This window comes from Chamaea fasciata, unplaced genomic scaffold (genome assembly GCF_029207755.1).
Source record: "Chamaea fasciata isolate MVZ Bird 193981 ecotype frontalis unplaced genomic scaffold, bChaFas1.0.hap1 SCAF_1, whole genome shotgun sequence".
Classification (NCBI taxonomy): Eukaryota; Metazoa; Chordata; class Aves; order Passeriformes; family Sylviidae; genus Chamaea; species Chamaea fasciata.
In genome coordinates, this window is record NW_027094086.1 from 76,636,574 (window position 1) to 76,649,302 (window position 12,729).

The window sequence follows — 12,729 nt, forward strand, 5'->3', positions numbered from 1 at the left end:
GTTAGAAATTACAGAGAGTTTTTAGATTTAAACCTCAGTTGTCTTGCTTTACTTCTTATTGTCTCACACATTTTTATTGCCATTAAAAATATGCATGTGTTCTAGAACACACAGAAAAAAAATAAATTGGGCATTAGATATAAATTTTTTATGAGACTTGAAAGATAACATCTAGCCAATGTAAATCCTAAGGCAAAGAAGCAATTGCTGAGAAGGCACCACATTCAAAGTCTACAGCTCTGAATAATTATCTTTACAGACGTTCAAAATATGGTATACAAATCACCCTTGACTAGATCAATTGAGCCTAGGAATATTGCAGTCTCATATTCACCTTCTCAGACATTTTGAGAGTAATTAATAAACTACTAGACCTGAAATTCCTATTCTGTTATAACATCTTGACCTTAGAAAAGCGGGCCAGAAAAGCATGTTCTGGATGGTTTCATTTGTCACATCGGTGTAGATGAAAATAGATCTAATTTTGATGTTGAATTTATGTCACTGTTTCAAATTTTTGTAGCTTATTATACAGTAAATAAAATTATTTAGAATATAGTTTGAATCATTCAACAGAAGTGTTCCTGTCAGTGTTTAAATAAGCCACTTGTAGACAACATTTCCTTTTACAAATACATCCTGAATGAGTTGATAAACTATATTTAATAACAAAATGATGTACCAGAGTCTTTTAAAAGACAAGGCATGTGGGTGTTGAAAGTTACACAGACAATGAACATGAATGAGCACCTCTCTTAAAATAAGGTCAAGAAGATACTTGAGAATTAACTGATGTGGTAATTAACACTTGAGTTTATCCACATACCTTCAGCTTCATTACCTATTGATTTACAATTAGAGAGTAAATATCCTTTAAAAAAATGTTACTAAGCTCATGATTAATATAAAAATAGGCAGAATTATCTTTGTTTCCTCATTGCTACATCTGACGTGTGTAATTGGTGTAACATCTCTTTTTTATGTTTTTGTTTATCTGTGTTCTTTTCTGTTTTTGTTTTTGGGTGGTTTTTTTTGGTTGTTGTTGTTTTTAAACAGACACCAATTATGTGGTTATTTTACATAGTTTTGATACAAAGACTGTCAAAGGCTAAGAGGCTATGCATTCAGAGTACGGCATAAGTTAAAGAAGCAATTGCAGAGCAGGCATGTTGTAACCATCAGCTTCGTGGTGGGTCAGTCTTGGCTGGCTCCTAAACACCAGCCCAGCTGCTCTCTCAGTCTTCTTTCTTGACATCACAGGGAGAAAATGAGATGAAGCAAAGTTCATAGGTTGGAAAAAAACAGAGAGGTCACTGACTAGTCACTATTGCACATTTAACATGAGGAAATTGAATTTAATTTCCTGGCAATTAAAATAGAGTTGGATGTTGAGGGAAAAAAAATGCAAAAAATTAGAAACAAAAAATTAGAAACAACTTCGCCCCACACCAGACTTTTTTCCCAAGTTCACTTTCAGTCCTGACTGATCTCTCTCTTCTCCCCTAGGAGCACATGCAGATGGGGAATGGAGGGCTGTGGTCAGCCCACAGTATATCCTCTTTGCCCATCCTTTCTCCACACGCTTCCTGCTCCAGCCTGGGGCCTTCCCAGTAGCCGCAGGAAAGCGCTGCCCCGCCGGGGTCTCTCCCAGGCCGCAGGGCCATTCCTGCCGGGTCTCTGCTGCCCCCGTCCCTGCTCCCGCTGTCCCCTCGGGGCTGGCAGGGCTGTTTGTGGCTGGGTTCCCCTGGCTCAGTCCTGGCTGCCGGCAGTGTTTTGCCCCTCCCTTGCCCAGGCTTTCCCCGGGGCTGTCGCCCGCCCGCCCGTGGCTGAGGGGCTCAGCCGGGCCCTGCGCTGGGGCTGGCCCAGGCAGCCCCGGCACTGCCCCAGAGCCAGCGCTTCGATATGTTAAACGGAATCATGACCAAAACTATACATATATACACACACACACACACACACACACACACATATATATATATAAAGGAGGGAACAAGGCTAGGTGGGAACATGGCTGGATCTCCCCTCAAAAAATTACTGCTAAACCATTTAACTGAGAAATGACAGTTCCACATAAAAGATCTTGGTTTCATCAATGTCGTCGTTCAGTATAAAGAAGATGTGAAAGTCACAGAACTCGGCTACTGATGTGGCAAATTCATGAAATGATAAGAAGTAAAAAATATATTAAAATATCAAGTTTTGTTCAGAGCTCTTCAGTCTATAATAACTTCAGAGAAGATTAGATCATCTTGACAAAATTATTTTGAACCATTAATTTAAATAACAGTCTCCACATAGAGAGCTGATGTTTTGCAATATAGAACTGACAGACTCTATAAAGCTTCCTTACAAAAACAGTTATTATTTTGACATATTAGATTTAATGTAGCTGTTTTGACATAAAAGAGCCAGTTTCTTTTTGGTGCAATTTCATGTTGACTTAAATGACGTTAAACAAGGTAAACACTTTATCCTGTGTCTTTGGACTAGGACTAAACTTCAATATGTTCATGCTTTTCTGTTTCTTTGGTTGTTGGTCTGTCAAGTCAAAATGCCCCTGTCAGTGCTATGCTTCAGGAAACCTCAGATATAGCTGGACACACTGGAAGAAAGTCAGACTGATCAAGCTGATGAAAGCCCTTTCTTCTCTTGAATCTGATTTTCCCCCAAATAACCTTTGAATACTTAGAGATTCCACAAAAAAAAAAAAAAAAAAAAAAAAAAAAAAACCACAAAAACAAAAAACAACCACCACACACACAAAAAAACCCAAAAACCAAAAAAAACCCCAAACCCTCAAAAAAACCCCAAACAAAACCATAAAAATGTAAAGGTCCGCAGAATTTTATGACTTGTAGAATTCAAATTGTGTGCCCTCAACTTTTTAGTGTGAAACTAAATAACATTTGTCAAATGGAGGTAGGAGGCAGCAAAGTTGTCTGTGAAAACAGAACTCAGGGCAAAACAAGTACACATGCATGCATTTTTATTTGGGAAAGTTTTGGCATTGGAAAATTGAATTGAGTTAGCTTTTTGTAAAAATTACAGAAGAAAAAGAGATGGCTAATATGAAATATATAATATATAATGTTGTGCTATACTGATGTCAGGTTTATTCTTTATGTTCTTCTTGCTACTACATTTTCCCCAGGTATAGAGGAAAATTATTTTATATAAATATATTATTTGTGAAACTACCAATCTAAAACGTAGAAAGTGAGATGCATGTTATTTGAGAAGTTGCTTTTGTTGCTGATACCACTTTTCTACCTTCTTACAGAGGCAGGAAAATGGCTAACAAATCATGTGCAAAATATTTAGATTTATGCTATCTATAGTCTCCTTTTAATTTTATCTACTATAAAATAAAACTCCTTTTATCAAAAAAAATTTTGGAACTATTTGCTTATGCTAAAAATGCTGAAACATCTGATACAATTTACCTTTTGTAAACCTCTAAAATTGAATAAAAATGTTTTAATTGTTAAATTTAAAAATCTAGTTTTGTTTCTTCTGGAACTTATGCCAAAACATATATAATGTCTCCGAACTGTCATTAAATCAGAGATGCAAAATTCTCTTGATATGGTCAGGGAAGATTAGATTCACTGTCTTGTATTAGAACTAACTTATTGCAATGATGTGTCACATATTACTTTGCAAAAAAATAATTTCGAATGACAGGTTTGTTATGCTGAATTTATGTTTTCAAGAATAAAATGATAAATGAAAAGAATTACTATCTTGTAAATCCAATATCACACCTGGGATTACTTTCCTAATCTAACTTTCAGTACAAAAATTTCAAGACACATTAATTGTTACCTTCTCCTCACCTTTCCTGTACTTACACTCATTTCCAGCTGTTCCATACTTCCTTATCTCCTACATCAACACAAATCAGAAACTGTTTTTGCATTACAGGAAAAGATGTAAGAACTAAGGTGCCATTCCCCAAATTAGGAAAGAAAAAAGCAGTTGAAAACCAATGCAGATCTGAATACCTGAACAGTCATTCCCATTTACCCTTTAGAGGACATCTGAAGTGGATTAAGAGGTGTAGGTTTGGTATTTCAGAGATCCCAACAGTTCACAGATAAATTGTCAGTCTTGTGACAGTCATATTCCTCTGCTATTCAGTCTTAATAGCATGACTCAACTCAGCCACAAATCTGCAGTGATCTTTGTTTTATCGCTGCTTATTTACTTCCCTCTCCAGAGTAAAAAGCACAGCAAATGTGTAGATATGACTTGCTTCCAATGCAACTGATTTTAAGAAATATCCTTTTAAGAAGGAGCAGACCCTCTGGAGACAGAGGTGTGAAGGTTCAAAATTAAGAATGTTATGGACTGAAACACGTAGTCTGCTTTGCTTCTTTCCTAAAATTTTTTGTTTGATGTTTTTTCCAAATGTTGAGACATGAGTTGTCTAACCTAGAAACATGCAGAAAATGCAAGAGAAACGTAAACTATATCAGCCTTGACAACTTAGAAATCTATAAGTTTGCAGTACTACAACTCAAGTTTTCCAGACATCTGCAGGAAAATCTTCATCCCTCTGAGCTGGTGCAGTAGGTAACTGATTCATCATCAGGTCACAGTGTATTTGCTAACCCTGCTCCTTTCTGTGCTCATGGCTATTATTTCATTAGAATAATTTACATCAGAGACACACAAAAGACAAGAAGTCTCATATAACTGAAAGTTCAGTCTGTGCATTCAAGCTACTTATCTGAGACAAGAATATTTAATCTTCCTTACTCAAATTTTCACAGATTCTGCATTGCAAACACACCCACACAGACACATACACACACATACTTGCACCTGCAGGTGAATAGTCTCTCTGAACTAACATTTCCAGATAGCACTTATCATTCAGAAGTTTTCCAGAAACTGTATACAAATAGTTAATAATTTTGGTAAAAGAAATAATTGTGGTTTAAAACACTCTAAAGATACCTTTTTAAATATAAAACTTTTTTGGGGGGGGCGGTTCTTTCATTGGTGAAACATACTCTGAAAGACTGAAGACTTACCCCAAGTGCAACAGCAGGGAACCAGCTCAATAATCTGAGAACCACAGACAATAGCTACAAAAGGTTCATTTTTCATTTCTACAATAAGCTCATTTTTCCAGGACCTGTGCCTCACCATGTTCCTAGAAAAACCTTGTGAGTATGGCTAGTAGGGATTAGCTCTATACAGACTTCAATTCTCCAAATGATATTTTCATAGGGGAAAGGAATAATGACTGAGGAATGGGGGGTATGCTTGATATTAAAATGTAATGATAACTTGTTGCCCTAACACTGTTTTTATGATGATGGAAGTAAATTAATCCATCCTCCTGACAGTCATTTCACAGTAAGAATGAGAAAACTTACCCGTTTATATTGCAGGCCTACCCTATTCTTGTCCTCACTGCACATTTCCATGACAATGACTCTGAGCATTATAACACCATCCTACATAATGACTCTGCTTTCTGTGATGTTACTCCCAAATTGGGTGTGAAATATGTGAAAGGACAGATCTCAAATGGCAAAACTCTCACCAGTGAAGCAGAGTAGTCTACAGAATTAATAATTGACAGAATTGACAGCATGCTGTAACCCAACAGAAGCCTGGAATAAAAGGGCACTGACTTCTTTTATAACTGAGGGGCTTTAGTGAAAATTACTAGTCCAATTAAAGGCACGCAAAATGAGACCTTAAATGAGACCTTGATGAGGTGTGTACAATTAAATGCAACATTGGTAAAAAAATCTATTTTTCTAAAATGTCTGCTTTTAATGTTAAATGATCACTAACTACTGAAATTTTGCTAATTACTAATATTATAAAAGTCTCAGCCAGGCTTTTTTTTTTTTTTTTTTTTTTTTTTTTTTTAAAGTATATGCCTGAACTAATATAATTGATCTCTTCTTCAAATCGGATCATCAGAATCATCACACCAAATGGAAAATAGAGTACAGTTGCTTTTAAGTTCCACAAAGCTTTTTAAAATATAAGCTTAGTAATGTTGTGAAGTACTCTCAGTAGAAAATTATGAGACCCAGAGGGAATTGTTTGAGGAAAATGGAGAAAAAATTGTAAGTACAGAGGGAGAAATGTCCTCCAACAAGGCATGCAGTCACATTTTGACCACAAAGGATTGAAAGAAATTCTATTCATTGATCTCTGTAAATGTGGCATTAATAGAGTGGTCAGAGGATGAAAGGAAATTTATAATAGTAACATAAGAACATAAAATTGAAAGGGACCATGCTTTAGCTCACTGAATCCAGGCTTCTATTCTGACATGCAATCATGTTTATAAATGCTTTCATAAAGACAAATATACTGTACTTTGAAACCCCTTCAAATTTTGTTTTCTTTCTTCCCGTTAGGAGCCTCTTTCAGAATCTGACTTATTCTTATTTTCATTCTAAATTAACTAAATATTAATTCTAAATTAACTCATGGCCACCAAAACCTTATTTTTTAAAGTAAAATTGCAATCGACTTAAATATCTTTTATTTTTCGTTGTGGTTTATTCTGAGGTATATTTATAGAATAATATATGCTCTCCTCTCTTATTTGTGGAAGTAAGTAAACAAGCATATTTTATTCTCCATTAGTATCCCAGCTATAAAGTTCAATTCTTCCTGTACAGCTTCACATAGAAATCCATTTTTCTTGGCCAAAAGTAACCAGAGTAGCAAATAGGTTAACATTATTTTCCACAATGGCTTCAGTGCTCTTTATCCCTGTTTTTTATATATCAGCTTTTGCAGCTTAGTATCACATTCACCTTCTTTAAGGCATGACATTAGATCTGATAACCAGATCTTTTTCTTCCTCTGTCAATTAAAATACATCATTAGTGTACAACAGAAATTCATTACACTGCTCCGAATTCCTGAATTTTACTCTTTATTTCTATATCCAAATCATATTCATAATATCTACTCTTTCCAGACAATGTTTTGATTCTCCTGCAAAGCTTTGCATCAACAATATTTTTGCAAAAATTTTTCTATTCCAAAATAATTTATGAAAATGTTACTCGGTATAAAGTGAGCTGAAGGCATATCTCCTCATCCCCTAATCCATTTTAAAAGCTTCTCTTTCAATGCAAACCACTGCCTCCATTTAGAAAGGTCTTTTCTCAGTTAAAATTTCCATCACATTTCCCAATATTTTTTTGTATTCTTAAATACTTTGTATTTTACAAAATTTAGCATAACATAATATTTTTTCAGCGTCTGTGTTAACAGACTCTTAAATACAGTTGTTCCACTTCCTATTTTTAGTTCATATGATACTGTTCAAATTTGGAAGCCCTCACTACCAGACATCTGTGATTTCAGAAGCTGCTGGTTTCCTTGCATATCTTTCTACAGTATAATTTCCAGAATTCCCAATTTCAAGGAAAACGAAAATGAAATAATTATTTTTCCATACCTTCTTCCCCATTAATCATCTTCCTTTACCCCTCATATTCTATGCATTTCTCTGATTTCATTAAGGAAATTGGGACTCATGTAGATTATCTAATAAAAATATTCTATCATAATGCAACAAGTCAGTTTTCAGGGAGAGCAAAACTTCCTCTGTCATATATCATCAGTTTAAGCATATAGAGAATTTTGTGTTATTTAATGCAAAGTTAAAACCCAAACTCTATAGACAACATTGCACATGATGAATCAGATTTTAGCTGGCCAAGCTTCAGTTCAATTACAATAGTCTGAACTTCATGTCTGAATCTCACTCTGTATGTCAGAACATAAATGCAGGGCCTGTTCTCACAGTCTGCTGAGGAACTCTAACAAGTAACAGACCTTGTGTCTCCTTGCATGAAAAAAACCACAGAGGATTTCTTTATGGAGGAAACCTTTTCCACCCTACACTCAGAGTAGAATGAATACCCTATGGGTCTTAGATTGCATTTGTAATATTCTCTGAAGCAGAACTGAATATAATTCTGAAATAGTCTGGAAAAGCAATTTGCAATGACCCCGTGCATTTAGGGTTTTGGAAACTGATGTAACAGGATCAACTGCACTCACTTTGAATTTAGCTGAGTTCAGAATAAAAACTATTCTATTCAGTTTTAGAATCTTCATCCTATATACCTTCATATATCTTTTTGATAATAAACACAGTATACACAGGCAACTGGCAAGTTCACGGTAAATATATGTAGCAATTCAAGAGTAATCTTCCTTTAAAACAGGAGGTGCCATCTAAGGAGATAAATGATTTGTCTCTTATCAGTGCCACATATCAGGGAATGGAAAAAAATAAACCAAAGCCAAAAGAAAACAACTACCTTACCTTTCCTACATACTGAGGATCTGGTCCCATGTGTTCTTCTAAAACAAAGAACTGATTCCACACCCATCCACGCTTTGGACGATGATGCACTTCTGTTTCGCCTTCTATGTGTTTGGTTTGATTTCTGGTCACCTTGATGGAGCCATGGTGAGCAGCTCCATAACACCTCTGCACAAAACAGAGACAAACTAGGACTGGGCAGATACAAGATGTACTTGTAATTCTCATTGTAGGATAAGATTCCTGTTCAAGGTTTTCTTTCTCTTGTCCTTTTCAGCTGTAATCCTTCAATAAGTTCCCGAGAGAGAAGGTGAAGTCTGCTTCAGAAATACAGTCCCAACTGGGTTTTTCTCCTTGTTCATGGTTTAGCTGCCCATTTGGGAAAGCTCAAATTATATTTACATTATGAAAAGCTGACTGGAAAAATTGGTATTTCTTCTGCGGTCTTCACAATAGAGTTCCACAGCCGGCCATTTTCTATCTAATATGAAAAGGAAAGAAAGACATTTACTCATCACTAAAACCAGCAATTTTCAAGTTTCTGACCTTCGATTACACTCAAAGTTGTACTATGCAGTCAGTCAAAAACTGTCATTGGAACTAAAAATTTATTTTCAATCCTTCATGTAAAAGTATTTCCTCATTGTTCATGTTAAAATACCGTAAGACTTAGCATGGCTCCCACAAGCTACAAAAGCACTCACATCACTAAAACCTGGATGATTCAAAACAGTTCCTTTGGCTTTTACCTACAAATCATTGACCTAGTCTGGCAGTAGAACAAAATCACTGCTACAGTGTCATTAAACAATGATCGCTAAATCATGAGGTTTTGATGTTCTATACACTGCACAGACATCCAGTTTGATGAAAAATACCTAGTCTATAATGGGTTTTGAAAGAATGCCACCAAAATGGGCTTTGGAAATTTGAGTCAATACTAGAGCATAGGGACAGGAAGCTTCAGTCAAAATGTGCATTTTTACACCTTGTGCTTTATATAAATTCCAAATAATATAATCTAGGACATCATAAAATTACATCATACTGACAGGAAGTTCAGGTTGTTTTGATATCAGTATTTTCAGTATATTGACAATATTTTCTCAACCTCAAAAAGGAAAATGTAACCTTTTATACTATAATAATAAAATGTGGAAGTTGATGGAGAGCTTAAAGCCAAGTATCTTGAAAGTAAAATATTTCTTCAACCTTAGAGAAACAGTCACATTAGGGTAACTATTTGTTCAGTTATCTGATCAAATTTGTTCAGTTATCTGACTGTATTTATTTATTGTGCAGTCAAAATTATTTGACTGAACTGGTCAAAGATTATCTTCATATCAGTCAGTTCATCAGGAGTCTGAAAATATGCAACCGAGGCTACAAAAATTGGAATCTTCCAATATTGGTTTTCTTTGAGCATCATAAAGCTAAATAAATAGAAGCATAAGCTATATAAACAGAAACAAAATTAAACAAATTTTGTTTATTGGTTTCACAGGAACCCAACAGAATAAATTCAAAATCCCTAAAAGAGAACCAAACAAGAATTTGGAAATCAGACAGAAAAATACTGCAGTGGAAGAAAATTTATTAGATGTCTTTTGGCTGAAATTTTTTTGAACTTATGTTTCTCTCAAGTCCGTAATGGAAGCCCAAACCTCTTAGGTGAGAACAATTCCCCATCAGAACAATGGAAGAATACTTCAAGACTACTGCACATTAGAAATAGACAGAGAGGATGTATTTTCCATTGCTAGTACTCAGTTCAAGACAGTGGGTTTTGGTGAAGGAAAGAAAAAAATTTACTCTCATGTGGTTGTGCAGGAGCTCAAAAAGAAACTCTGTATGGCATATTCAACTGAAGAAATAAATTTTTAGACATTTAGCATTACACAGTTCTTGTTTCCATAGCACTGTAGTCTCCCCTCAATCCCTGTGAAGTCCAAGACACCATTCCCTTAAAATCCTGGCATTTCATCTCAGAAAAGATGTATACAACATGAAAAATAATTATCTCTTATAAGTTCAAATGTGATTTAACAGAATTTTTTCTTTACAGTTAAATGTTGTGTGATGTCTAAGTTAGATCAGGGACACAAACCAGACTTTCTGGGTCTCACATTTTTTTCTGAGTATATCATGCTTCTTCCTTAGTTTCCTTGCCTTTCTGCATTCTTTGCTGATTCTTGTTTGAAACAATTTTTTACCTTGAAGCATGCAGTTTCCTTGTATAGGTTTCTATATATACAGATGAACTATTTAAATAGATTAGTCATTGTTATATTTTAGATATACATTAAAATTAGGAAGTATCTCACAAAATATTAATATTTTATTTTTATCCATTCAAGCATTATTTTTCTTCCCTTTGTTTTCATCCTGATAAATTCCTGGGAGCCATTCATAAGACCACAAGCAGCAGATAATAACTTAAAAATGGTATGTAAAGTGCATTGAGGTTTCTCAGAATAGCACATTTAAAATGTATTTTAGATTATTACTACTAAACTTCCTTCTATAAAAACTGTGGGGATAGTTGTGATGAAAAATTCTTGCCTCATAAAAATGTGTATATGAGTGCAGAAGCTACCAATAAATCAAGATTTATTAAACAGCATTTTGTTTCTCTTCCCTCTCAGAAGTCATCCATAGGGAAAAAAACAAAACAAAACAATAAAACCAAACCAAAACAACCAAGATGGAGCCTGCAAACTGTTATGCCACAGTCACATATGAGCCAGAACAAATTTTAATATTATATGTACAGATATAGATATGTGTGTATAGGTGTATAATATATATTATAACTAATACACATTTACATTATAATATTAAATAAAATATTTAAATATATTGAAACAAATGAAATTAAAAAGTGCAGCAAAATATGAAGGATACTTTTATCTTAAAAAAGATCTGTTCATCTTAGCATTAACATTAACTAGGAGGCAATACATTTTTATTTAGTAAAATCACTATTTTATTAAATTCAAGTAAGAGATTGAATTTTAGACACTTGAACCCAAAATTAAAGTTTTGAAATTCTTTATTCTTAACAAATATACTTAGTAGAAGTAATAATAATTATAATAATTATAATAATTATAATAATAACAACAACAACAGCAGCCGCAGGAAAAGAAAACAAAAATATTACAATGATATTTACTTCCTGTTATAATAATACTTAGAAGTTCATGCCTTCAACAGTTCCTGAATTGTACATGAAGCCTAAAGAATCATTTCCACTAAGACAAATTCAGAAGTAAAAGAGGAGGGGTTTAAAGTGAAGATTCTTTGAAGTTTTACACCTCTGGTAAACATCTTTAAAGTCAAAGCATGATTAATGCTTGGTACCAAGGTCCTTATTCAGCCGTCTGCTACTGAAGGTCTAGAAAAAGCATTTTATAAAATCCTGACGCCCACCCCAAAAGAAACCTCAAATCTACCTTGAAGAGTGTGTCTACAGGGGAAAGCTCAGATGGAAACACTTCACACAGTTAACACAGAAGAGACAGTAAAACTAAGACTAGACAAGCAAACTGTGAACAGAGGGCAAAAAAAAAAAAAAAAAGAAAAAAAGAAATTAACTTTCTGAAATCCCTTGCATTGAAGATAACACACTGAGGTGCTGCCTGCTCATTGCTCTTGTCTGCAGCTTCAGAGTAAGTGTCCTGATTTATGGCTTTTGTTATAAAGATGCATGCTACTGCAGAGTAGACTTGTGTTAAAGACATCTCCTGAGAGCCCTCAGGAAAATGAGTTGTGTTGCTCAAGAGACTGTCAGAGTGAGTTAAAATTAAAATAAAGAATTAAATACGATGAGGTGGGAAAGTTCCACCAGCATTGCTGGAAATCATTGCAGCACAGTAGTTACTGTTTAGTGTAAGGCACTACAATGAACATCCAGGAAACTAATAGGAGCACAGTGATGCAAAATGTGTATTGTTTCACCACCACGAGGAGATGCATCCTTTGTAATGGGTACATGCCCTGAATCTCAGTGTCCCCTATCTTCCATCAAATTGACCCACATTTGAATTCTTCTGAATGATCAAGTTTTGCAAATGCGCATTCAGCACAGTTCAACTTATCTTTTATAACTCCCTTTTCAGTTCCATGGTGACAGAGTGACAATTAGCAATGGAACTTGTCATAAATTACATTGCTCATACGCTTTCTGACTTCTCTCTCTGTCCTCTGCCATGTAAATCTCCTATCAGAAAAAAAAAATTGATTATCAAAATTTGAAGTTTCAAATCACTGTCAATGTTTATATGTAAATAAACACCTAGAAAAATCTTACTTCCTGCATTGTCTGTGTTTACTGTTTATCGCCAATATTATATCCTTCAGCACTGCAGAAAAAATGGTGTATTAATCTGGAGACCAAAGGC

General features: G+C 34.7%; 1 protein-coding gene across 2 annotated transcripts in view; it reads right to left on the minus strand.

Moving 5' to 3' along the window:
* The window catches only part of CDH18 (cadherin 18), a 159,842-nt gene extending 151,208 nt beyond the window's left edge, over nt 1-8,634 (minus strand). For both annotated transcript variants that reach the window (XM_066186460.1, XM_066186452.1), the window contains exon 1: nt 8,327-8,634. In XM_066186460.1, coding sequence (XP_066042557.1) covers nt 8,327-8,554 — 228 coding nt within the window. In that variant the 5' untranslated portion in view covers nt 8,555-8,634. The remainder of the gene's footprint in view (nt 1-8,326) is intronic.
* Between the last annotated feature and the right edge of the window lie 4,095 nt (nt 8,635-12,729).